This window comes from Eucyclogobius newberryi, unplaced genomic scaffold (assembly GCF_026437365.1).
Source record: "Eucyclogobius newberryi isolate DKJ021-1_F unplaced genomic scaffold, fEucNew1.0.hap1 SCAF_8, whole genome shotgun sequence".
In the NCBI taxonomy this organism is placed as follows: Eukaryota; Metazoa; Chordata; class Actinopteri; order Gobiiformes; family Gobiidae; genus Eucyclogobius; species Eucyclogobius newberryi.
This window is the reverse complement of record NW_027316500.1, coordinates 34,454,403-34,482,185: the sequence shown is the minus strand read 5'-3', so window position 1 is coordinate 34,482,185 and position 27,783 is coordinate 34,454,403. Positions and strand designations below refer to the sequence as shown.

Below are 27,783 nucleotides of genomic sequence, written 5' to 3'. Positions count from 1 at the left end.
CCGTCGTCATGGTTTCCTCACAAAATGTTTACACTCTTTTACAGGTAAATAAAATTCTTCAGGGACTTTATTTCGTGGTTTCCCCGCGATGATGATCTTTACATACAAATATGGACAAAGGTCAAAGGTCGAGCGTCCCGGAGGAGGCGGAGAGTTCGCTCGTTTCTGTCGCGTTTGTGTCCCAGGTTCACAAGGCGCCGTCGTCGTGGCTACCACCGGCCTTCTCCGCATCCTGGTTGGTCAGATCGGCGAGGAGGGCGGAGCTCTTGTCGGCGAATTCGTCGGCGTCGGGTTCGAGGCCGTCGGGACACGGGAGTTTGAGAAGCTCCTCCCTCAGCTGGGCACTGTGTCTCTGCGGGACGAAGAGGGACAAAAACGGGTCAAAACCTGAACAAAACATCAACGATCACAAGCGTTTAGTATCGGCCCAACATTAAGTTTGATTTAGGTCGAGGAGGCGCCCAAATGACCTTTGACACCTCCTGCACCTCCAGAGTGACATCACATGTTATATGTTTCATTTTACTACATTTGGCACAAAATTCCATCTTGTCATCACGATCAACAAGGTCAATGACACATGTCATATGTGTCACAGCGTAACCGTAGCGATGACAAAAGCTCTCATGTTATTGGAGAAATCACCAGAACATGTTTATACTTTATATTCTTCAGGGACCAACAAAAGTTATACAAATGTTATTCTAACTTTTCCCTTCATATGTAAAGCAAAGAGAAGACGACGATCAGACTCTGATGGTCGAACCTGAAGAGTCTCACCAAACTTCAGGTTCATCAAACTAAACTCTTTTGAAGGAGTTTGTAAAAATATAAAGTATAAACATGTTCTGGTGATTTCTCCAATAACATGAGAGCTTTTGTCATCGCTACGGTTACGCTGTGACACATATGACATGTGTCATTGACCTTGTTGATCGTGATGACAAAATGTTGTAAAATGAAACATTTTACCCTCCATATAACATGTGATGTCACTCTGTAGGGGGGGAGGAGGAGGAGGAGGAGGAGGAGGAGGAGGAAGAGGAAAAGGAGGAGGAAGAGGAAGAGGAGGAGGAAGAGGAAAAGGAGGAAGAGGAGGAAGAGGAAATGGAGGAGGAGGAGGAAGAGGAGGAAGAGGAGGAGGAGGAAGAGGAGGAGGGAGAGGAGGAAGAGGAAGAGGAAAAGGAGGAGGAAGAGGAAGAGGAGGAGGAAGAGGAAAAGGAGGAAGAGGAGGAAGAGGAAGAGGAGGAAGAGGAAAAGGAGGAGGAGGAAGAGGAGGAAGAGGAAAAGGAGGAGGAGAAGGAAGAGGAGGAGGAGGAAGAGGAGAAGGAAGAGGAGAAGGAAGAGGAGGAGGAGGAGGAGGAGGAGGAGGAAGAGGAGGAGGAAGAGGAAAAGGAGGAGGAGGAAGAGGAGGAAGAGGAAAAGGAGGAAGAGGAAGAGGAGGAAGAGGAGGAGGAAAAGGAAGAGGAAGAGGAAAAGGAGGAGGAAAAGGAGGAGGAGGAGGAAGAGGAAATGGAGGAGGAGGAGGAAGAGGAGGAGGAGGAGGAAGAGGAAATGGAGGAGGAGGAGGAAGAGGAGGAGGGAGAGGAGGAAGAGGAAGAGGAAAAGGAGGAGGAAGAGGAAGAGGAAAAGGAGGAAGAGGAGGAAGAGGAAAAGGAGGAGGAGGAGGAAGAGGAGGAGGAGGAGGAAGAGGAGAAGGAAGAGGAGAAGGAAGAGGAGGAGGAGGAGGAGGAGGAGGAAGAGGAGGAAGAGGAGGAAGAGGAAAAGGAGGAGGAGGAGGAAGAGGAGGAGGAGGAAGAGGAGAAGGAAGAGGAGAAGGAAGAGGAGGAGGAGGAGGAGGAGGAAGAGGAGGAGGAAGAGGAAAAGGAGGAGGAGGAAGAGGAGGAAGAGGAAGAGGAGGAAGAGGAGGAGGAAGAGGAGGAGGAAGAGGAAAAGGAGGAGGAGGAAGAGGAGGAAGAGGAAAAGGAGGAAGAGGAGGAAGAGGAAGAGGAGGAAGAGGAGGAGGAAAAGGAAGAGGAAAAGGAGGAGGAAAAGGAGGAGGAGGAGGAAAAGGAGGAGGAGGAAAAGGAGGAGGAGGAAGAGGAGGAAGAGGAAAAGGAGGAAGAGGAGGAAGAGGAAAAGGAGGAAGAGGAAAAGGAGGAAGAGGAAAAGGAGGAGGAAAAGGAGGAGGAGGAGGAGGAAGTGAAAACAATGTTTCCCATTTTTCAAATATCATAAACTAAACATTCTCAGAAAGCGCGACCTCATGGTGTGGGCCCCTCATGGTGTGGGCCCCTCATGGTGTGGGCCCCTCATGGTGTGGGCCCCTCATGGTGTGGGCCCCTCATGGTGTGGGCCCCTCATGGTGTGGGCCCCTGGAGCTCATGTTAGTGCCACGTTTGCACCAGCTTCACCCGTTTACAACAGTAATGTTCCATTTCTACAACTAATGAGTCTGTACGAGGCGTGAGGAGGAGTGTCTGAAGGGGCCGAGCGGCCTGAAGGGGCCGAGCGGCGAGAAGGGGCCGAGCGGCCTGAAGGGGCCGAGCGGCGAGAAGGGGCCGAGCGGCGAGAAGGGGCCGAGCGGCGAGAAGGGGCCGAGCGGCGAGAATAAACATGTGCACGGATCTTTAACGAGGGTCATAAAGGATTAAAGACCCGGGACATTTCAGATCATGTTCTAGAAATCTGAAGACTGAAGGGTCAGAGGTCAGAGGTTTATGGAGGTTTACAGAGGTTACCTTTAGTGCGGCGGCGTGGTGGCTCATGGTCCGGCCCACATTAGCGTGTTACCTTTAGTGCGGCGGCGTGGTGGCTCATGGTCCGGCCCACATTAGCGTGTTACCTTTAGTGCGGCGGCGTGGTGGCTCATGGTCCGGCCCACATTAGCGTGTTACCTTTAGTGCGGCGGCGTGGTGGCTCATGGTCCGGCCCACATTAGCGTGTTACCTTTAGTGCGGCGGCGTGGTGGCTCATGGTCCGGCCCACATTAGCGTGTTACCTTTAGTGCGGCGGCGTGGTGGCTCATGGTCCGGCCCACATTAGCGTGTTACCTTTAGTGCGGCGGCGTGGTGGCTCATGGTCCGGCCCACATTAGCGTGTTACCTTTAGTGCGGCGGCGTGGTGGCTCATGGTCCGGCCCACATTAGCGTGTTACCTTTAGTGCGGCGGCGTGGTGGCTCATGGTCCGGCCCACATTAGCGTGTTACCTTTAGTGCGGCGGCGTGGTGGCTCATGGTCCGGCCCACTCGCTTGTCGCTGCTGTACTGCTGGATGTCGGTGATCCACTCCTCGCACTGGGACAGGATCTCAGCGCGCTTCAGGTAAAAGTGCTTATGGATCACCTGAAATCCAAAGAGAAACGTTAAGATGAATTCACGGATTATTGTCCACGTGGAGCGACCTCTGCGTGGCCTCTGCCTGGCCTCTGCCTGGCCTCTGCCTGACCTCTGCCTGGCCTCTGCCTGGCCTCTGCCTGGCCTCTGCCTGGCCTCTGCGTGACCTCTGCGTGACCTCTGCCTGGCCTCTGCCTGGCCTCTGCCTGGCCTCTGCCTGACCTCTGCCTGGCCTCTGCCTGGCCTCTGCCTGGCCTCTGCCTGACCTCTGCCTGACCTCTGCCTGGCCTCTGCCTGGCCTCTGCCTGACCTCTGCCTGGCCTCTGCCTGACCTCTGCCTGGCCTCTGCCTGGCCTCTGCCTGGCCTCTGCCTGGCCTCTGCCTGACCTCTGCCTGGCCTCTGCCTGACCTCTGCCTGGCCTCTGCCTGGCCTCTGCCTGGCCTCTGCCTGGCCTCTGCCTGGCCTCTGCCTGACCTCTGCCTGGCCTCTGCGTGGCCTCTGCGTGGCCTCTGCGTGGCCTCTGCCTGACCTCTGCGTGGCCTCTGCGTGGCCTCTGCGTGGCCTCTGCCTGACCTCTGCGTGGCCTCTGCCTGACCTCTGCCTGACCTCTGCCTGACCTCTGCGTGGCCTCTGCGTGGCCTCTGCGTGGCCTCTGCGTGGCCTCTGCGTGGCCTCTGCCTGACCTCTGCGTGGCCTCTGCCTGACCTCTGCCTGACCTCTGCCTGGCCTCTGCCTGGCCTCTGCGTGGCCTCTGCGTGGCCTCTGCCTGACCTCTGCGTGGCCTCTGCCTGACCTCTGCCTGACCTCTGCCTGGCCTCTGCCTGGCCTCTGCGTGGCCTCTGTCATTACAGTCTTCTCTCAGACGGTGGCGCTCGTCTCAGCTCTGATCTCCACTCTGGCCTCATCTGTAATAACTCCTCCCCCATGACCCTCCTCCCTGGCAACTGTCGCTATGGTCAACCCGCACCCGTCTGCCCTGGAAACCGTTGCCATGGAGGCAGCAGCATCAGTATTCAGAGCTCTGGCTCTGGCGACTGAAGTCCAGGCGTTTCACTCGCAGGAGCAGTTCAAATGAGGCTGAAAACAATCACTAAAGAGGGGCTGAACCGGGACTAACAAGGGGCTGAACCGGGACTAACAAGGGGCTGAACCGGGACTAACAAGGGGCTGAACCGGGACTAACAAGGGGCTGAACCGGGACTAACAAGGGGCTGAACCGGGACTAACAAGGGGCTGAACCGGGACTAACAAGGGGCTGAACCGGGACTAACAAGGGGCTGAACCGGGACTAACAAGGGGCTGAACCGGGACTAACAAGGGGCTGAACCGGGACTAACAAGGGGCTGAACCGGGACTCTTCGTCCTTTTCCCTTTCACCCATCCCCTCCCCCCTGCTCCTCCCTCCTCTCTCCTCCCCCTTTTCTCATCTTCACACTGGTTCATTTGTTTCTGCTTCTGTCGTGTCTCAGATTACTTTCCCGTTCAGTCTCATCCATCTCTCGCACAAACACACATGTATATCTCTTTCCTCGTCTGTCTCCTCGGGGCCAAACGCAGGGGGGATTTATGGCCCCGGGCCCTGGGAGAGAGGAGCGGTCGCCACGCCAACCTTGGACAAAACACTGATCGACCTTTATTTATGGTAAAAGTATTAAAACGGCACAAATCTGTAACGTGTGAAGGTCAGCGAGGGCCGAGCGTAAACGTGACAAATGTTCAGTTTAAACGCCGCGTCGAGCTGAAGGTGAGAGAACGCCACGTTGACGTGGAGAACGCCACGTGATCAACGTCGTGTTCAACGTGGAGAACGCCGCATCAGGACCGGGCGTGGCCTTCTGGGTCTCTGAAAGTCTCTGACCTCCTTGAAGCAGGGCGTGGCCTATAGGGGCTCTGACCTCCTTGAAGCAGGGCGTGGCCTACAGGGGCTCTGACCTCCTTGAAGCAGGGCGTGGCCTACAGGGGCTCTGACCTCCTTGAAGCAGGGCGTGGCCTACAGGGGCTCTGACCTCCTTGAAGCAGGGCGTGGCCTACAGGGGCTCTGACCTCCTTGAAGCAGGGCGTGGCCTACAGGGGCTCTGACCTCCTTGAAGCAGGGCGTGGCCTACAGGGGCTCTGACCTCCTTGAAGCAGGGCGTGGCGTTCCTCATCTGCTCGAGCATGGCCCACTTGACCGTCGCTTGGCGAATGTTCCCGTCGTATTCTCTGGAGCTCTGAGTTCCACTGGGAGTTCCTCTGGAGCGCTCGTATCCCGGCTCATTAAAGTACGGCTCTGCCACCAGGATCAGGGACTGGACCGACACCAGCACCTGCAACACAGGGGACTTTAGAGGGGCCCCACACCAGGAGCTGCAACACAGGGGACTTTAGAGGGGCCCCACACCAGGAGCTGCAACACAGGGGACTTTAGAGGGGCCCCACACCAGGAGCTGCAACACAGGGGACTTTAGAGGGGCCCCACACCAGGAGCTGCAACACAGGGGACTTTAGAGGGGCCCCACACCAGGAGCTGCAACACAGGGGACTTTAGAGGAGCCCCACACCAGGAGCTGCAACACAGGGGACTTTAGAGGGGCCCCACACCAGGAGCTGCAACACAGGGGACTTTAGAGGGGCCCCACACTAGGAGCTGCAACACAGGGGACTTTAGAGGAGCCCCACACTAGCACCTGCAACACAGGGGACTTTAGAGGGGCCCCACACCAGGAGCTGCAACACAGGGGACTTTAGAGGGGCCCCACACCAGGAGCTGCAACACAGGGGACTTTAGAGGGGCCCCACACCAGGGGCTGCAACACAGGGGACTTTAGAGGAGCCCCACACCAGCACCTGCAACACAGGGGACTTTAGAGGGGCCCCACACCAGGAGCTGCAACACAGGGGACTTTAGAGGGGCCCCACACCAGGAGCTGCAACACAGGGGACTTTAGAGGGGCCCCACACCAGCACCTGCAACACAGGGGACTTTAGAGGGGCCCCACACCAGGAGCTGCAACACAGGGGACTTTAGAGGGGCCCCACACCAGGAGCTGCAACACAGGGGACTTTAGAGGGGCCCCACACCAGGAGCTGCAACACAGGGGACTTTAGAGGGGCCCCACACCAGGAGCTGCAACACAGGGGACTTTAGAGGAGCCCCACACCAGGAGCTGCAACACAGGGGACTTTAGAGGGGCCCCACACCAGGAGCTGCAACACAGGGGACTTTAGAGGGGCCCCACACTAGGAGCTGCAACACAGGGGACTTTAGAGGAGCCCCACACCAGCACCTGCAACACAGGGGACTTTAGAGGGGCCCCACACCAGGAGCTGCAACACAGGGGACTTTAGAGGGGCCCCACACCAGGAGCTGCAACACAGGGGACTTTAGAGGGGCCCCACACCAGGGGCTGCAACACAGGGGACTTTAGAGGAGCCCCACACCAGCACCTGCAACACAGGGGACTTTAGAGGGGCCCCACACCAGGAGCTGCAACACAGGGGACTTTAGAGGGGCCCCACACCAGGAGCTGCAACACAGGGGACTTTAGAGGGGCCCCACACCAGCACCTGCAACACAGGGGACTTTAGAGGGGCCCCACACCAGGAGCTGCAACACAGGGGACTTTAGAGGGGCCCCACACCAGGAGCTGCAACACAGGGGACTTTAGAGGGGCCCCACACCAGGAGCTGCAACACAGGGGACTTTAGAGGGGCCCCACACCAGGAGCTGCAACACAGGGGACTTCAGAGGGGCCCCACACCAGGAGCTGCAACACAGGGGACTTTAGAGGGGCCCCACACCAGGAGCTGCAACACAGGGGACTTTAGAGGGGCCCCACACCAGGAGCTGCAACACAGGGGACTTTAGAGGAGCCCCACCCCAGGAGCTGCAACACAGGGGACTTTAGAGGGGCCCCACACCAGGAGCTGCAACACAGGGGACTTTAGAGGGGCCCCACACTAGGAGCTGCAACACAGGGGACTTTAGAGGGGCCCCACACCAGGAGCTGCAACACAGGGGACTTTAGAGGGGCCCCACACCAGGAGCTGCAACACAGGGGACTTTAGAGGGGCCCCACACCAGGAGCTGCAACACAGGGGACTTTAGAGGGGCCCCACACCAGGAGCTGCAACACAGGGGACTTTAGAGGAGCCCCACCCCAGGAGCTGCAACACAGGGGACTTTAGAGGGGCCCCACACCAGGAGCTGCAACACAGGGGACTTTAGAGGGGCCCCACACTAGGAGCTGCAACACAGGGGACTTTAGAGGGGCCCCACACCAGGAGCTGCAACACAGGGGACTTTAGAGGGGCCCCACACCAGGAGCTGCAACACAGGGGACTTTAGAGGGGCCCCACACCAGGAGCTGCAACACAGGGGACTTTAGAGGGGCCCCACACCAGGAGCGGTCCCAAGTTCAGAAGGTGAAGTGAAAGATTCAATGTGAAACTTGAAAACAGAAGAATTGTTTATGTTTAAATCCAAAACGTCGTCGAGACAAAGATTTGGCTTCGTAAAAACATCCCATAATATTTCTTTATTAACGAGTCCATTAAAAGTGAAGGACAAAGAGGACGTCCCCCGTCTGCAAGAGACGACTGGACCAGAGCCACAGCCACCAACCAGGTCTAAACCAGGACTAAACCAGGTCTAAACCAGGACTAAACCAGGTCTAAACCAGGACTGAACCAGATCTAAACCAGGTCTAAACCAGGACTAAACCAGGACTAAACCAGGTCTAAACCAGGACTGAACCAGATCTAAACCAGGTCTAAACCAGGACTAAACCAGGACTAAACCAGGACTAAACCAGGTCTGAACCAGATCTAAACCAGGTCTAAACCAGGACTAAACCAGGACTAAACCAGGACTAAACCAGGTCTAAACCAGGACTAAACCAGGTCTAAACCAGGTCTAAACCAGGACTGAACCAGGTCTAAACCAGGTCCAAACCAGGTCTAAACCAGGTCCAAACCAGGTCTAAACCAGGTCTAAACCAGGACTGAACGAGGTCTAAACCAAGTCCAAACCAGGTCTAAACCAGGTCTAAACCAGGTCTAAACCAGATCTATACCAGGTCTAAACCAGGACTGAACCAGATCTAAACCAGGTCTAAACCAGGACTAAACCAGGTCTAAACCAGTACTGAACGAGGTCTAAACCAAGTCCAAACCAGGTCTAAACCAGGACTAAACCAGGTCTAAACCAGGACTAAACCAGGTCTAAACCAGGTCTAAACCAGGACTAAACCAGGTCTGAACGAGGTCTAAACCAAGTCCAAACCAGGTCTAAACCAGGTCTAAACCAGGACTAAACCAGGTCTAAACCAGGACTGAACGAGGTCTAAACCAAGTCCAAACCAGGTCTAAACCAGGTCTAAACCAGGTCTAAACCAGATCTATACCAGGTCTAAACCAGGACTGAACCAGATCTAAACCAGGTCTAAACCAGGACTAAACCAGGTCTAAACCAGGACTGAACGAGGTCTAAACCAAGTCCAAACCAGGTCTAAACCAGGTCCAAACCAGGTCTAAACCAGGTCTAAACCAGGTCCAAACCAGGTCTAAACCAGGACTGAACGAGGTCTAAACCAAGTCCAAACCAGGTCTAAACCAGGTCTAAACCAGGACTAAACCAGGTCTAAACCAGGACTGAACGAGGTCTAAACCAGGACTAAACGAGGTCTAAACCAGGACTAAACCAGGACTGAACCAGGTCTAAACCAGGTGTTTGTTTGTTTCTGTGCCGTTTGTTTCTAACAGTGTTTCACCTGGAGGAAGCTGGACGTGTGCGGGTTCCACTTCTCCTCCGGTCGACCGTGCCACGTGTTCAGGATGCTTAAACACACCTGAGGAAACACAAGGTCAAAGGTGAATCAGCTGTGGTTGGATGAACGCGATCAGGTCGTCTCACGCAGCTTCAGCAGACATCACAGATCACACTGATATCACGCCACAGCGGCTTCGGTCCTGACCCATGCACCGGGCTTCAGGGTCAAAGGTCCTGACCCGTGCACCGGGCTTCAGGGTCAAAGGTCCTGACCCGTGCACCGGGCTTCAGGGTCAAAGGTCCTGACCCGTGCACCGGGCTTCAAGGTCAAAGGTCCTGACCCGTGCACCGGGCTTCAGGGTCAAAGGTCCTGACCCGTGCACCGGGCTTCAGGGTCAAAGGTCCTGACCCGTGCACCGGGCTGCAAGGTCAAAGGTCCTGACCCGTGCACCGGGCTTCAAGGTCAAAGGTCCTGACCCGTGCACCGGGCTTCAGGGTCAAAGGTCCTGACCCGTGCACCGGGCTTCAGGGTCAAAGGTCCTGACCCGTGCACCGGGCTTCAAGGACACTGGTCAGCGTGATGGGCGAGTAGCACTGACCTTGCCGTCGTTGTAGAGGTTGGGGTTGAAGCGCACGCTGTGGCCCCCGGTGGTCTCCAGGTTGACCAGCGGCGGGGAGTTGGGATAGTCCTGAGGAAAGTACACGTCGAACTCAAAGCAGCCGTTAGCGTAGGGCGTGTCCGCGGGGCCCGTGATCAGCACCTGGTGGACGATAAAGACACGTAAGACATCGAGAGACAGAGCGTGTGTTCAGAGAGGGCGTGACCATGGAGGGCGTGTCTGCCGGGCCCGTGATCAGCACCTGGTGGACACATGAGGGGGGACGATGAAGACACGTGAGACATCCAGGAGGATCCACCATGAAGGGCGTGACCATGGAAGAGGGCGTGACCATGGAAGAGGGCGTGGTCATGGAAGAGGTTGTGGTCATGGAGGGCGTGACCATGGAAGAGGGCGTGACCATGGAAGGGGGCGTGACCATGGAAGGGGGCGTGACCATGGAAGAGGGCGTGACCATGGAAGGCGTGGTCATGGAGGGTGTGACCATGGAAGAGGGCGTGACCATGGAAGAGGGCGTGACCATGGAAGAGGGCGTGACCATGGAAGAGGGCGTGACCATGGAAGAGGGCGTGGCCATGGAAGAGGGCGTGGCCATGGAAGAGGGCTGCAGCGTTTGACAGGAAATTTGGACTAAACCAGGTCTAAAGGTAGTAAAGGCAGTAGTGTGATATATTTTGTGACTGAGAACTCTTCTTCAGTCCAAACTCTGACTTGATCTCGTGCTAAAGCGCAGTGTTTCCACTGATGCTAACGACTATGTGAAGCCTTAGCAACACAAAGCTAGCAAAGCACGTTAGCAACAGCTGTTTCCTGTTTATGGCCGCACGGCACTCGCTTTGTCAAGAGCCACAATCTGATATTTCCAGGTCATAAAGCGTCTGACATGATCCAAAGCCAAAGCATCAAACACCACGCCCCTCACACACACTAGCTTTAGCCACGCCCCTCACACACACTAGCTTTAGCCACGCCCCTCACACACACTAGCTTTAGCCACGCCCCTCACACACACACTAGCTTTAGCCACGCCCCTCACACACACACTAGCTTTAGCAACGCCCCTCACACACTAGCTTTAGCCACGCCCCTCACACACACTGGAATTACTAAACGTCTTTGTGACTCGCTCAGATCGATCTCAGGAGGTTTTATATTCAAGGCTAGATTTGCCTCCAGTGTTTGGTTCCCAGGACGATCTCGTACACGGCGAGGTTTAGAGGTTTATAGGTTTAGAGGTTTAGAGGCGTTTCCTGGTCACGTTGCTGGTTTCTGCTTTTGTGGTTTGACATTTGGAGCAGGAGGAGCATTAATCAGAGCGAGGTGAGAGATGGTCACTAAATGTCAGTGAGTCTGAGCTGGACACAAACACATGAGAAACAGCAGAGCACACACACCAGACCATAAACCAGAACAGACCCGGCTCAAGGTCCGACTCAAGGCTCAAGACTCAAGGTCCGACTCAAGGCTCAAGGTCCGACTCAAGGCTCAAGACTCAAGGTCCAACAACTCAAGGCTCAAGGTCCGACTCAAGGCTCAAGACCCGACTCAAGGCTCAAGACTCAAGGTCCGACTCAAGGCTCAAGGTCCGACTCAAGGCTCATGACTCAAGGTCCGACTCAAGGCTCAAGGTCCGACTCAAGGCTCCAGACTCAAGGTCCGACTCAAGACTCAAGGTCCGACTCAAGGCTCAAGGTCCGACTCAAGGCTCATGACTCAAGGTCCGACTCAAGGCTCAAGGTCCGACTCAAGGCTCAAGACTCGAGGTCCGACTCAAGGCTCAAGGTCCGACTCAAGGCTCAAGGTCCGACTCAAGGCTCATGACTCAAGGTCCGACTCAAGGCTCAAGGTCCGACTCAAGGCTCATGACTCAAGGTCCGACTCAAGGCTCAAGGTCCGACTCAAGGCTCAAGACTCGAGGTCCGACTCAAGGCTCAAGGTCCGACTCAAGGCTCAAGACTCAAGGTCCGACTCAAGGCTCAAGGTCCGACTCAAGGTCCGACTCAAGGCTCAAGACTCAAGGTCCAAGGTCCAAGGCTCAAGGCTCAAGACTCAAGACTCAAGACTCAAGACTCAAGACTCAAGACTCAAGACTCAAGACTCAAGACTCAAGACTCAAGGCTCAAGGCTCAAGGCTCAAGGCTCAAGACTCAAGGCTCAAGACTCAAGGTCCGACTCAAAGCTTAAGGCTCATTATTTGTGTTGTTTTTGTCCTTTAAACCTGCTCTTTAGTAACTTTGGTTTGACATCTCATGTTTAAGAACTGGAAAAAATGTACATCTACATCTATGCTGTTTCTCATGGGACGTCCTGAGTTTAGGCTCCATCTACTGGCTGTAGAGGGAATTACACAGGTTAATAATACACAACTGGCCTCTCCTGATGGTGATTGGACAGATCAAGTCTGGAGATGATTCATGGAGTTAAAAACAGCAGAACCTCAGTTATGAAGGAGATTTCGACCGGAGTGTTGGTGAGGCTCGGAGGGGAGAGGACTCTGTGGATGATGCTCACCTTCATGATGTCGAGCCGCTCCTCGTCGCAACGCACAAACACACTGGAGCAGGAGGACAAGGGCAGAGAGGTGGACAAGGTGACGGCCTCCTGAGCCAGGCGTCTGGAGCGAGCGGCGCTGTTTGAGTCGCTGGCATTCTTCACCTGAGACATGTAGTGGTAGTTCACTTTGAAGAGCAGCTTCCCGTCATCGTCCTCGCTCACCATCTCGAACGTGTCTGCGAATACACCAAAGGAGACAAGAGGAGTCAAGTACTGCACATGGTCAGCACATGGTCAGCACACGGTCATAGCACGGTCATCGCGTGGTCATCACACAGCCATCGCGTGGTCATCACGTGGTCATCACGTGGTCATCACGTAGTCATCACATGGTAATCACGTGGTCATAACACCATCACAGAGAAATATAACTTGAGAAAATATCACGATAAACGATCATAATTAAACTACTTCTAAATATATGTTGTGAAGCCACTTTAGTACTCGTCTACAATTAGTCATAAAAGTTAATTATTTGACACACCACAGTTCAAATCGTGTCGTTATCCAAAGAAAATGCACAAAAGCTTCATTACAAGTGTAAAGAAAAGTCCTAAAACATCAGCTGTAATTCATCAAACCATAAGTGGATTATGGTGACAGGCTCGTGTGAGGAATCAAGGAAGAAATACAAAAGCATTTATTTTCTATTCTGTCCAGGCCAAGTTTGTCCCTGAAATGTCCCTTTGAAGCTTTAAAGCTTCCATTAGGCAGTGGCCTAATCCACTTTGCAGGTTTGAATCAGTTTGTGACGTCGCTCCTGGTTTGACTTAAGTGAAAGTGACGAGTGACCAATGCTGGGCCTTCTGAGGACGCACTTCACAGGACCATCCTTCTGAGGACGCACTTCACAGTACCATCCTTCTGAGGACGCACTTCACAGGACCATCCTTCTGAGGACGCACTTCACAGGACCATCCTTCTGAGGACACGCACTTCACAGGACCATCCTTCTGAGGACGCACTTCACTGGACCATTCTTCTGAGGACGCACTTCACAGGACCATCCTTCTGAGGACGCACTTCACAGGACCATCCTTCTGAGGACGCACTTCACAGGACCATCCTTCTGAGGACGCACTTCACAGGACCATCCTTCTGAGGACACGCACTTCACAGGACCATCCTTCTGAGGACGCACTTCACTGGACCATTCTTCTGAGGACGCACTTCACAGGACCATCCTTCAGAGGACGCACGTCACAGAACCATCCTTCTGAGGACGCACGTCACAGAACCATCCTTCTGAGGACGCACGTCACAGAACCATCCTTCTGAGGACGCACTTCACAGGACCATCCTTCTGAGGACGCACTTCACAGGGCCATCCTTCTGAGGACGCACTTCACAGGACCATCCTTCTGAGGACGCACGTCACAGGACCATCCTTCTGAGGACGCACTTCACAGGACCATCCTTCTGAGGACGCACTTCACTGGACCATTCTTCTGAGGACGCACTTCACAGGACCATCCTTCAGAGGACGCACGTCACAGAACCATCCTTCTGAGGACGCACTTCAGAGAACCATCCTTCTGAGGACGCACTTCACAGGACCATCCTTCTGAGGACGCACTTCACAGGACCATCCTTCTGAGGACGCACTTCCCAGGACCATCCTTCTGAGGACGCACGTCACAGGACCATCCTTCTGAGGACGCACTTCACAGGACCATCCTTCTGAGGACGCACTTCACTGGACCATTCTTCTGAGGATGCACTTCACAGGACCATCCTTCTGAGGACGCACTTCACAGGACCATCCTTCTGAGGACGCACTTCACAGGACCATCCTTCTGAGGACACGCACTTCACAGGACCATCCTTCTGAGGACGCACTTCACTGGACCATTCTTCTGAGGACGCACTTCACAGGACCATCCTTCTGAGGACGCACTTCACAGGACCATCCTTCTGAGGACGCACTTCACAGGACCATCCTTCTGAGGACGCACTTCACAGGACCATCCTTCTGAGGAGAAGCACTTCACAGGACCATCCTTCTGAGGACACGCACTTCACAGGACCATCCTTCTGAGGACGCACTTCACTGGACCATCCTTCTGAGGACGCACTTCACAGGACCATCCTTCAGAGGACGCACGTCACAGAACCATCCTTCTGAGGACGCACGTCACAGAACCATCCTTCTGAGGACGCACGTCACAGAACCATCCTTCTGAGGACGCACTTCACAGGACCATCCTTCTGAGGACGCACTTCACAGGACCATCCTTCTGAGGACGCACTTCACAGGGCCATCCTTCTGAGGACGCACTTCACAGGACCATCCTTCTGAGGACGCACGTCACAGGACCATCCTTCTGAGGACGCACTTCACAGGACCATCCTTCTGAGGACGCACTTCACTGGACCATTCTTCTGAGGACGCACTTCACAGGACCATCCTTCAGAGGACGCACGTCACAGAACCATCCTTCTGAGGACGCACTTCACAGAACCATCCTTCTGAGGACGCACTTCACAGGACCATCCTTCTGAGGACGCACTTCACAGGACCATCCTTCTGAGGACGCACTTCCCAGGACCATCCTTCTGAGGACGCACGTCACAGGACCATCCTTCTGAGGACGCACTTCACAGGACCATCCTTCTGAGGACGCACTTCACTGGACCATTCTTCTGAGGACGCACTTCACAGGACCATCCTTCAGAGGACGCACGTCACAGAACCATCCTTCTGAGGACGCACGTCACAGGACCATCCTTCTGAGGACGCACGTCACAGGACCATCCTTCTGAGGAAGCACGTCACAGGACCATCCTTCTGAGGACGCACGTCACAGGACCATCCTTCTGAGGACGCACTTCACAGGACCATCCTTCTGAGGACGCACTTCACAGGACCATCCTTCTGAGGACGCACTTCACAGGACCATCCTTCTGAGGACGCACTTCACTGGACCATCCTTCTGAGGACGCACTTCACTGGACCATCCTTCTGAGGACGCAATTCACAGGACCATCCTTCTGAGGACGCACTTCACAGGACCATCCTTCTGAAGACCCACTTCACAGGACCATCCTTCTGAGGACGCACTTCACAGGACCATCCTTCTGAGGACGCACTTCACAGGCCCATCCTTCTGAGGACGCACTTCACAGGACCATCCTTCTGAGGACGCACTTCACAGGACCATCCTTCTGAGGACGCACTTCACTGGACCATCCTTCTGAGGACGCACTTCACAGGACCATCCTTCTGAGGACGCACTTCACTGGACCATCCTTCTGAGGACGCACTTCACACGACCATCCTTCTGAGGACGCACTTCACTGGACCATCCTTCTGAGGACGCACTTCACTGGACCATCCTTCTGAGGACGCACTTCACACGACCATCCTTCTGAGGACGCACTTCACACGACCATCCTTCTGAGGACGCACTTCACTGGACCATCCTTCTGAGGACGCACTTCACTGGACCATCCTTCTGAGGACGCACTTCACAGGACCATCCTTCTGAGGACGCACTTCACAGGACCATCCTTCTGAGGACGCACTTCACAGGTCGCAGGGGATTCTTTTACCCCGGTGTTACCCTGATGTTACTCTTACGTTACTCTGATGTTACTCTGATGTTACCCCGGTGTTACTCTGATGTTACTCTGATGTTACCCCGGTATTACCCCGGTGTTACTCTGATGTTACTCTGATGTTACCCCGGTGTTACTCTGATGTTACCCCGGTGTTACTCTGATGTTACCCCGGTGTTACTCTGATGTTACCCCGGTGTTACTCTGATGTTACCCCGGTGTTACTCTGATGTTACCCCGGTGTTACTCTGATGTTACCCCGGTGTTACTCTGATGTTACCCCGGTGTTACTCTGATGTTACCCCGGTGTTACTCTGATGTTACCCCGGTGTTACCCCGGTGTTACTCTGATGTTACCCCGGTGTTACTCTGATGTTACCCCGGTGTTACTCTGATGTTACCCCGGTGTTACCCCGGTGTTACCCCGGTGTTACCCCGGTGTTACTCTGATGTTGCCCCGGTTTCACACTGTTTTTTACCAGGAGAGGCGGAGCCAAACATCCTCCAGGCGGTTTGAAGTTTGTTTTTTGCTTTTTAAGGTGAGACACTCCACATAAACCAGCTCAGATCTGCTCCTCCTCCCACAGAGACATGCTCCTCCCACAGACATGCTCCTCCCACAGAGAAACGACCTCAGAAGTGTCACATTTATATCTTAAAGTTTAAGATCTTTTCCCGTTTCATCTGCAGCGACTTGAGTTAATTGTAGAAATAAAATCTTCATAATTGGATTGGAAAATGGGCCGTGGCAAATGTCTATAATGATCTGTCCGGAGACATTCTGAACGCGTTCAGAGCTGCAGGAGGTGAAATCTGTGAAACGTTCAGACGGGTTCAGAATGACCACCTGGAATGACCACCTGGAATGACCACCTGGAATGACCACCTGGAATGACCACCTGCAATGACCACCTGCAATGACCACCTGCAATGACCACCTAGAATGACCACCTAGAATGACCACCTAGAATGACCACCTAGAATGACCACCTAGAATGACCACCTAGAATGACCACCTGGAGGTCCAGATCTAAACTCTTTTACCGAACTGCAGCTTCTTCATGACGGCCACATATTTCTCCTCCAGCGAGCGCAGGATGGACAGAGGTTTGGGACGAGTCGAGGCTTTTCTGGAACATTCCACCAGCTTCCGCTCTGCAAAAGAAACATTCAGATCATGACACGACAGAGATTCAAACAATAGACTTTACGACAGAATAAAGGTGATTATTTTTAAACACTTTTTAACCAAATAAAGGTTGGAAATGGTTTCTTCTTTTGACATTCACTTGTGTAACTCATGTTTGCTCTGGTAAAGTCACTAATGACATCATATTATTAACATATTATGGCTTTAACCAGGTTTATTCTTTTTGTGTCCATGTTTTTCTGGTTTTGTGTGCTTGCTGGTCCGTGCTTGCTGGTCCGTGCTTGCTGGTCCGTGCTTGCTGGTCCGTGCTTGCTGGTCCGTGCTTGCTGGTTACCTTGGTTAGCCTGCCGCAGGCTGGTAGTGGCCGCGTACACGATCTCTGCTGTCCTCTGGATGTCCGGCACCAGGAGGGTCAGACCTTCAGGCTCCGGGTCAGAAGTGTCCGGCTTGACCACACCTTTGGCCTTGTCCTTCTTTGACCTGGACAAAGCACAAACACCAGAAAATCAACCTTAGTCCTGGTTAAGTACTTAGTTCCAGCTCTGGGTGCGCCCACTCCCTTGCGCACACCTGCTCGCACTCACTCCCTCCCTCCCACCTCGCGCGCACTCTTTCTCTCACTCTCTCACACTCGTCACACTCGTCACACTTTCTCTCACTCTTCACTCTCTCACTCTCTCTCTTCACACTCTCTCACACACACACACACACACTCTCCACTCTCTCACACACCCTCTCACACACACTCTCTCACACACTCTTCACCCTCTCACACACTCTTCACTCTCTCACACACTCTTCACCCTCTCACACACCCTCTCACACACACTCTCTCACACACTCTTCACCCTCTCACACACTCTTCACTCTCTCACACTCACCCTCTCACACACTCTTCACTCTCTCACACACACTCTCTCACACACTCTTCACCCTCTCACACACTCTTCACTCTCTCACACTCACTCTCTCACACACTCTTCACCCTCTCACACACACTCTCTCACACACTCTTCACCCTCTCACACACACTCTTCACCCTCTCACACACACTCTCACACACACTCTTCACTCTCTCACACACTCTTCACTCTCACACACTCTTCACTCTCTCACACACTCTTCACTCTCTCACACTCACTCTCTCACACACTCTTCACCCTCTCACACACTCTTCACCCTCTCACACACTCTCTCACACACTCTTCACTCTCTCACACACACTCTTCACTCTCTCACACACTCTTCACTCTCTCACACACTCTTCACTCTCTCACACTCACTCTCTCACACACTCTTCACCCTCTCACACACACTCTCTCACACTCACTCTCTCACACACTCTTCACTCTCTCACACACTCTTCACTCTCTCACACTCTTCACTCTCTCACACTCTTCACTCTCTCACACTCACTCTCTCACACACTCTTCACCCTCTCACACACACTCTCTCACACACTCTTCACTCTCACACACTCTTCACTCTCTCACACACTCTTCACTCTCTCACACTCACTCTCTCACACACTCTCACACACACTCTCTCACACACTCTTCACCCTCTCAAACACCCTCTCACACACCCTCTCACACACACTCTCTCACACACTCTCTCACACACTCTTCACTCTCTCACACTCACTCTCTCACACACTCTTCACCCTCTCACACACCCTCTCTCACACACTCTTCACCCTCTCACACACCCTCTCACACACACTCTCACACACACTCTCTCACACACTCTTCACCCTCTCACACTCACTCTCTCACACACACTCTCTCACACACTCTTCACCCTCTCACACACCCTCTCACACACACTCTCTCACACACTCTTCACTCTCTCACACACACTCTCTCACACACTCTTCACTCTCTCACACACACTCTCTCACACACTCTTCACTCTCTCACACACACTCTCTCACACACTCTTCACCCTCTCACACACCCTCTCTCACACACACTCTCTCACACACTCTCTCACACCCTCTCACACACACTCTCACACACACTCTCTCACACACTCTCTCACACACTCTCTCACACACTCTTCACCCTCTCACACTCACTCTCTCACACACACTCTCTCACACACTCTTCACCCTCTCACACACCCTCTCACACACACTCTTCACTCTCTCACACACACTCTCTCACACACACTCTCTCACACACTCTTCACTCTCTCACACACTCTTCACCCTCTCACACACCCTCTCTCACACACTCTCTCACACCCTCTCACACACACTCTCACACACACTCTCTCACACACTCTCTCACACACTCTCTCACACACTCTTCACCCTCTCACACTCACTCTCTCACACACACTCTCTCACACACTCTTCACCCTCTCACACACCCTCTCACACACACTCTCTCACACACTCTTCACCCTCTCACACACACTCTCTCACACACTCTTCACCCTCTCACACACCCTCTCACACACACTCTTCACTCTCTCACACACACTCGTCACACTCTCACACACTCTCGACCAGAGCCTGACTTGAATCATCTGTTTCCTGGTGTTTCCTATAAATAAACTGCTACATTTATAATGAGGCTGGAGCTCAGAAGGCGCTCCCTCCTCCTGAACATTCACACTGTCCCCGAAGCCTCTGAACATTCACACTGTCCCCGAAGCCTCTGAACATTCACACTGTCCCCGAAGCCTCTGAACATTCACACTGTCCCCGAAGCCTCTGAACATTCACACTGTCCCCGAAGCCTCTGAACATTCACACTGTCCCCGAAGCCTCTGAACATTCACACTGTCCCCGAAGCCTCTGAACATTCACACTGTCCCCGAAGCCTCTGAACATTCACACTGTCCCCGAAGCCTCTGAACATTCACACTGTCCCCGAAGCCTCTGAACATTCACACTGTCCCCGAAGCCTCTGAACATTCACACTGTCCCCGAAGCCTCTGAACATTCACACTGTCCCCGAAGCCTCTGAACATTCACACTGTCCCCGAAGCCTCTGAACATTCACACTGTCCCCGAAGCCTCTGAACATTCACACTGTCCCCGAAGCCTCTGAACATTCACACTGTCCCCGAAGCCTCTGAACATTCACACTGTCCCCGAAGCCTCTGAACATTCACACTGTCCCCGAAGCCTCTGAACATTCACACTGTCCCCGAAGCCTCTGAACATTCACACTGTCCCCGAAGCCTCTGAACATTCACACTGTCCCCGAAGCCTCTGAACATTCACACTGTCCCCGAAGCCTCTGAACATTCACACTGTCCCCGAAGCCTCTGAACATTCACACTGTCCCCGAAGCCTCTGAACATTCACACTGTCCCCGAAGCCTCTGAACATTCACACTGTCCCCGAAGACTCATTCACACTGTCCCCGAAGACTCATTCACTCTGTCCCCGAAGACTCATTCACACTGTCCCCGAAGCCTCTGGAGACACAACATTCACCAATAAAGCATATTATTGATGAAAAACTCTTTGTTCTTTTTGGCATTTAGATTCAATAACACTGCATTTGTTATAAAAGGTCTTTTTTCTTTAAATTGGGACTAAACTTGGACTAGAACAGGACTAAGACAAAACAGTGAAAACACAAACTCGTTCAAAGCCACTTTAAACCATTAAACCAAAGGAGAAACGTCCTGCATCAGCCTGAACAGCTGATTAAGGATGAACTTGGGGCCCCCAGGAGCCACGCTGAGCCCAGTCATCAGACAAAAACATGCTTCAGTCAAACCTTCAGAACGATCATGCTCTTGACAGACAAACGTCCTTTCACATGGTTTTTGTGCAGCCTCGTTAAAAAGTGCCCAGATCAAACGCTTTATTGGCCCATCACCCTGACAACGAGCTCCAACCAGAAGATGGACACATCTGCTGACGACCGCGTCACACGCTTTCAACACACTGCAGTTCATGCTCTAAGCCATAGGCACGCTCACACTGTCCTACACTATTACTATTATTACTACTATTACTACTATTATTAGGTCCGAGCGCCACAAACTGGCGAGAGGCCTATTAATCTCGTAAGGCCGTGCAAAGCACGGCTGCGAAAGTGCGCACGTAGTGCGCACGAAATCGAGCGCAAAGCGCTCGCCCACTTCCAAACACTCACTAACGCACTCCTTCACTCACGCACGCCCCGTGCATACCAATTAGTAGTAGGAAAATGGAACATTACCGTTGTAAACGGGCGAAGCCCGTGCAAAAGTGCGCACTAAACAAGTACTGCAGGCCTGCCCTCGGGCCCTCTGAGGATGGCCCTCGGGCCCTCTCTTAAAGCAGGTAATGACCTGCTGAGTCTCTGGAGCGGCGTTTCTATCGAGCTGATCCTGAGTTTAAGTGAAGAGACGAGCAGATGATCCTGTTTCAGCAGAATCTCAGACAAGAGACATCTGCACCTGACTCCTCCCCCTCTCCTTTTCTCTCCCCCTCTTCTTCTCTCCTCCTCTCTCCTCCCCTCTTCTCTCTCAAATCAAATCAAATCAATTTATTTTTGTAAGGCCCAAAATCACAACAACAGTTGCCTCTGAGGGCCACAGGGAGAAATGAATCAACAATGTCTGTGGTGGCGATGAAGTCAGACAATGTCTGTGGTGGCGAGGGACGATGTCCCAGGGTCCTCTGTCCTTAGACTCTCCTTCTCGGCCAGGAAAAACTACAAAAAAAACCTCTTTGGGAAAAAAGCGTAGAAACCTGGAGGAGTTCCAGTGAAGGAGAGATCCGACTCTCACAGCCGGACACAAGGAGACTGGAGCTGGACCCACTCTTCAGGCAGAAGAGGGACCGTCCACACAGGGCAGGGACCACTTCACCAGGGGAGGGGCATCTGGGTCCACTCATCTCCCTTTCTCTCCCCCTCTCTTCCTCTCTCCTCCTCTCTTCTTCTCTCCTCCTCTCTTCTTCTCTCCTCCTCTCTTCTTCTCTCCTCCTCTCTTCCTCTCTCCTCCTCTCCTCCTCTCTCCTCCTCTCTTCTTCTCTCCTCCTCTCTTCTTCTCTCCTCCTCTCTCCTCCTCTCCTCCTCTCTTCTCTCAGAGGAGCTATAACATCAGACACGCTTCTGCCTCTGAAGCAGGAAAATGAGCCCATCAAATATTAAAGTCTATAACGAGGAGAGACATTATTCTAAGCAATTTACAGAATGGACCAGGACAGAAGCGTTTAGTCCTGGTTTAGATCCGGGCCAAGCGAGTTCGACTATTTCAGTTTATTCTTAGAAACAAGTGCTGCCCCCGGTGGCAGAGTGGTTAACACAGCACACATGCCAGGCTCCAAGTGGAGCTGGTGTCTGTCGTTCTGTACCCGAGTCTGTTGGCGTCAGTGGCGTACCCGAGTCTGTTGGCGTCAGTGGCGTACCCGAGTCTGTTGCGTACCCGAGTCAGTTGCGTACCCGAGTCTGTTGGCGTCAGTTGCGTACCCGAGTCTGTTGGCGTCAGTTGCGTACCCGAGTCTGTTGGCGTCAGTTGCGTACCCGAGTCTGTTGGCGTCAGTTGCGTACCCGAGTCTGTTGCGTACCCGAGTCTGTTGCGTACCCGAGTCTGTTGCGTACCCGAGTCTGTTGCGTACCCGAGTCTGTTGCGTACCCGAGTCTGTTGCGTACCAGAGTCTGTTGCGTACCAGAGTCTGTTGCGTACCCGAGTCTGTTGCGTACCCGAGTCAGTTGCGTACCCGAGTCAGTTGCGTACCCGAGTCTGTTGCGTACCCGAGTCTGTTGCGTACCCGAGTCAGTTGCGTACCCGAGTCAGTTGCGTACCCGAGTCAGTTGCGTACCCAAGTCAGTTGCGTACCCGAGTCAGTTGGTGTCAGTTGCGTACCCGAGTCAGTTGGTGTCAGTTGCGTACCCGAGTCAGTTGGTGTCAGTTGCGTACCCGAGTCAGTTGGTGTCAGTTGCGTACCCGAGTCAGTTGGTGTCAGTTGCGTACCTGAGTCAGTTGGTGTCAGTTGCGTACCCGAGTCAGTTGGTGTCAGTTGCGTACCCGAGTCAGTTGGTGTCAGTTGCGTACCTGAGTCTGTTGGTGTCAGTTGCGTACCTGAGTCAGTTGGTGTCAGTTGCGTACCCGAGTCAGTTGGTGTCAGTTGCGTACCTGAGTCAGTTGGTGTCAGTTGCGTACCCGAGTCAGTTGGTGTCAGTTGCGTACCCGAGTCAGTTGGTGTCAGTTGCGTACCTGAGTCTGTTGGTGTCAGTTGCGTACCTGAGTCTGTTGGTGTCAGTTGCGTACCTGAGTCTGTTGGTGTCAGTTGCGTACCCGAGTCAGTTGGTGTCAGTTGCGTACCTGAGTCTGTTGGTGTCAGTTGCGTACCTGAGTCAGTTGGTGTCAGTTGCGTACCCGAGTCTGTTGGTGTCAGTTGCGTACCTGAGTCAGTTGGTGTCAGTTGCGTACCTGAGTCTGTTGGTGTCAGTTGCGTACCCGAGTCTGTTGGTGTCAGTTGCGTACCCGAGTCAGTTGGTGTCAGTTGCGTACCTGAGTCTGTTGGTGTCAGTTGCGTACCTGAGTCAGTTGGTGTCAGTTGCGTACCTGAGTCTGTTGGTGTCAGTTGCGTACCCGAGTCTGTTGGTGTCAGTTGCGTACCCGAGTCAGTTGGTGTCAGTTGCGTACCTGAGTCTGTTGGTGTCAGTTGCGTACCCGAGTCTGTTGGTGTCAGTTGCGTACCCGAGTCAGTTGGTGTCAGTTGCGTACCTGAGTCTGTTGGTGTCAGTTGCGTACCTGAGTCTGTTGGTGTCAGTTGCGTACCCGAGTCAGTTGGTGTCAGTTGCGTACCTGAGTCTGTTGGTGTCAGTTGCGTACCTGAGTCTGTTGGTGTCAGTTGCGTACCCGAGTCAGTTGGTGTCAGTTGCGTACCTGAGTCTGTTGGTGTCAGTTGCGTACCCGAGTCTGTTGGTGTCAGTTGCGTACCTGAGTCTGTTGGTGTCAGTTGCGTACCTGAGTCTGTTGGTGTCAGTTGCGTACCTGAGTCTGTTGGTGTCAGTTGCGTACCTGAGTCTGTTGGTGTCAGTTGCGTACCTGAGTCTGTTGGTGTAGGTGTCGACGCAGGTCTTCATCTTGGCCAGCAGGTGTCCCACAGAGCTCTGTCCGTCCGGCTCCTCGTCCTCGTCCTCGGCGTCCAGAATGTCTCCGGTCAGCGGCAGCAGCAGAGGAACCAGAGCGGTGCTGGATGAGATGGCTCTGAGCAGCTCCAGGAGGGCGCGGTACAGAGGAACGTGACGAGCCATGTCCAGCACTGACCACACAGAGAGGAAGAGCCTTAGTGACCAGCACTGACCAGAGAGGAAGCCTGTTAGTGACCAGCACTGACCACACAGAGAGGAAGCGCGTTAGTGACCAGCACTGACCACACAGAGAGGAAGAGCCTTAGTGACCAGCACTGACCACACAGAGGGGAAGAGCCTTAGTGACCAGCACTGACCACACAGAGGGGAAGAGCCTTAGTGACCAGCACTGACCACACAGAGGGGAAGAGCCTTAGTGACCAGCACTGACCACACAGAGGGGAAGAGCCTTAGTGACCAGCACTGACCACACAGAGGGGAAGAGCCTTAGTGACCAGCACTGACCACACAGAGGGAAAGAGCCTTAGTGACCAGCACTGACCACACAGAGGGGAAGAGCCTTAGTGACCAGCACTGACCACACAGAGGGAAAGAGCCTTAGTGACCAGCACTGACCACACAGAGGGGAAGAGCCTTAGTGACCAGCACTGACCACACAGAGAGAGGAAGTTATGTTATAAAAATAATGATCAAACTTCAGTCTTTCAAAGTCCAGAAGAGCCACTGACCCACTGGTCAAGAGCCACTGGTCAAGAGCCAGTTTAACACTAAAAGCTTTGGTGGAGTTTTGTCTGGGACATTTAGTTTAGTTAAAGATAAATCTCGGGCGGGGCAGACGAGACCGGGATCGTCGTTAAAGATACAAAGCTCCACCCACAAGGAGGAGGCGTCGCCCAGAGAGGCGTGGTCATAGATCCACACGCTCAGCACAGACGTGTGCAGAGGCAGATAGTGCGCTGACATGGGAAAGAATCAATCTGAAAGTGTCCATCACAGAGAAGCCTGTCACCATGGCAACGTCACACATTGGCCCCTGTGGGCCCCCTGTGGGCCCCCTGTGGGCCACATTGGCCCCTGTGGGCCCCTGTGGGCCACATTGGCCCCTGTGGGCCCCCTGTGGGCCCCCTGTGGGCCACATTGGCCCCTGTGGGCCCCCTGTGGGCCCCCTGTGGGCCACAGATCTGGTTCATGTCAGCCGAACTGTTAAACTGAACAATAGAAATGAAGGTTCGTGATGTTGTTGCTTGTTCTCTCTGTGAAGCTCTTGACTTGTGCTCCACAAATAAACATTTGTTGGATTGACATCAATTCAGGAGTAAATTCAAGCACTTGACCGGCCGCTCCAAAGCCAATCAATCTGAAGAACGTGTGAGAGGCGTGGCCGGCTCCTCGCGCCGCTGTTGTGACTGAGGCTGTTTAACATTTATATTGAAATTCTGGTCCTCTCGCCGCTGACCCCTCCTCTCGCCGCTGACCCCTCCTCTCGCCGCTGACCCCTCCTCTCGCCGCTGACCCCTCCTCTCGCCGCTGACCCCTCCTCTCGCCGCTGACCCCTCCTCTTGCCGCTGACCCCTCCTCTCGCCGCTGACCCCTCCTGGATTTAATCTGCTGCTGTTCAACGCCGGGGGCAAAGGCGGGAGCAGGGGCAGAGGCTCGGGCGGGGCCAGAGGCTCGGGCGGGGCCAGAGGCTCAAATATAATGCCAAGAAACATGAAGTGTGGCGTGTCCAGGGTCTAATCTAAGATAAAGTGTAAATAAAGAGCTCAAAAAGGGACAGAAGCGTGTCTAAAGGGGGACAGAAGCGTGTCTAAAGAGGGACAGAAGCGTGTCTAAAGGGACAGAAGCGTGTCTAAAGAGGGACAGAAGCGTGTCTAAAGGGACAGAAGCGTGTCTAAAGGGACAGAAGCGTGTCTAAAGAGGGACAGAAGCGTGTCTAAAGAGGGACAGAAGCGTGTCTAAAGGGACAGAAGCGTGTCTAAAGAGGGACAGAAGCGTGTCTAAAGAGGGACAGAAGCGTGTCTAAAGGGACAGAAGCGTGTCTAAAGGGACAGAAGCGTGTCTAAAGGGACAGAAGCGTATCTAAAGGGGGACAGAAGCGTGTCTAAAGAGGGACAGAAGCGTGTCTAAAGGGACAGAAGCGTGTCTAAAGAGGGACAGAAGCGTGTCTAAAGGGGGACAGAAGCGTGTCTAAAGAGGGACAGAAGCGTGTCTAAAGAGGGACAGAAGCGTGTCTAAAGGGACAGAAGCGTGTCTAAAGGGGGACAGAAGCGTGTCTAAAGGGACAGAAGCGTGTCTAAAGGGACAGAAGCGTGTCTAAAGAGGGACAGAAGCGTGTCTAAAGAGGGACAGAAGCGTGTCTAAAGAGGGACAGAAGCGTGTCTAAAGGGACAGAAGCGTGTCTAAAGAGGGACAGAAGCGTGTCTAAAGGGACAGAAGCGTGTCTAAAGAGGGACAGAAGCGTGTCTAAAGAGGGACAGAAGCGTGTCTAAAGAGGGACAGAAGCGTGTCTAAAGAGGGACAGAAGCGTGTCTAAAGAGGGACAGAAGCGTGTCTAAAGAGGGACAGAAGCGTGTCTAAAGGGACAGAAGCGTGTCTAAAGAGGGACAGAAGCGTGTCTAAAGAGGGACAGAAGCGTGTCCAAAGAGGGACAGAAGCGTGTCTAAAGGGGGACAGAAGCGTGTCTAAAGAGGGACAGAAGCGTGTCTAAAGGGACAGAAGCGTGTCTAAAGGGACAGAAGCGTGTCTAAAGAGGGACAGAAGCGTGTCTAAAGAGGGACAAAAGCGTGTCTAAAGAGGGACAGAAGCGTGTCTAAAGAGGGACAGAAGCGTGTCTAAAGGGGGACAGAAGCGTGTCTAAAGAGGGACAGAAGCGTGTCTAAAGGGACAGAAGCGTGTCTAAGGGACAGAAGCGTGTCTAAAGGGACAGAAGCGTGTCTAAAGAGGGACAGAAGCGTGTCTAAAGGGACAGAAGCGTGTCTAGAGAGGGACAGAAGCGTGTCTAAAGGGACAGAAGCGTGTCTAAAGGGACAGAAGCGTGTCTAAAGAGGGACAGAAGCGTGTCTAAAGGGGGACAGAAGCGTGTCTAAAGAGGGACAGAAGCGTGTCTAAAGGGACAGAAGCGTGTCTAAAGAGGGACAGAAGCGTGTCTAAAGAGGGACAGAAGCGTGTCTAAAGGGACAGAAGCGTGTCTAAAGAGGGACAGAAGCGTGTCTAAAGAGGGACAGAAGCGTGTCTAAAGGGGGACAGAAGCGTGTCTAAAGGGGGACAGAAGCGTGTCTAAAGAGGGACAGAAGCGTGTCTAAAGAGGGACAGAAGCGTGTCTAAAGGGACAGAAGCGTATCTAAAGGGGGACAGAAGCGTGTCTAAAGAGGGACAGAAGCGTGTCTAAAGAGGGACAGAAGCGTGTCTAAAGGGACAGAAGCGTGTCTAAAGAGGGACAGAAGCGTGTCTAAAGGGACAGAAGCGTGTCTAAAGAGGGACAGAAGCGTGTCTAAAGAGGGACAGAAGCGTGTCTAAAGAGGGACAGAAGCGTGTCTAAAGAGACAGAAGCGTGTCTAAAGGGGGACAGAAGCGTGTCTAAAGGGGGACAGAAGCGTGTCTAAAGGGGGACAGAAGCGTGTCTAAAGAGGGACAGAAGCGTGTCTAAAGGGACAGAAGCGTGTCTAAAGAGGGACAGAAGCGTGTCTAAAGAGGGACAGAAGCGTGTCTAAAGGGACAGAAGCGTGTCTAAAGAGGGACAGAAGCGTGTCGAAAGGGACAGAAGCGTGTCTAAAGGGACAGAAG

The 27,783-nt window shown here is 53.5% G+C and overlaps 1 protein-coding gene across 3 annotated transcripts in view; it reads right to left on the bottom strand.

The window, feature by feature from the left end:
• Positions 1-36: 36 nt before the first annotated feature.
• The window catches only part of birc6 (baculoviral IAP repeat containing 6), a 143,109-nt gene continuing 115,362 nt past the window's right edge, over positions 37-27,783 (bottom strand). For all 3 annotated transcript variants that reach the window (XM_072436816.1, XM_072436817.1, XM_072436818.1), the window contains exons 66-74: positions 23,954-24,170; positions 17,280-17,425; positions 16,840-16,950; positions 12,196-12,413; positions 9,664-9,825; positions 9,066-9,143; positions 5,433-5,621; positions 3,189-3,323; positions 37-352 (exon numbers count right to left, since the gene is read on the bottom strand). In XM_072436816.1, coding sequence (XP_072292917.1) covers positions 188-352; positions 3,189-3,323; positions 5,433-5,621; positions 9,066-9,143; positions 9,664-9,825; positions 12,196-12,413; positions 16,840-16,950; positions 17,280-17,425; positions 23,954-24,170 — 1,421 coding nt within the window. In that variant the 3' untranslated portion in view covers positions 37-187. The remainder of the gene's footprint in view (positions 353-3,188; positions 3,324-5,432; positions 5,622-9,065; positions 9,144-9,663; positions 9,826-12,195; positions 12,414-16,839; positions 16,951-17,279; positions 17,426-23,953; positions 24,171-27,783) is intronic.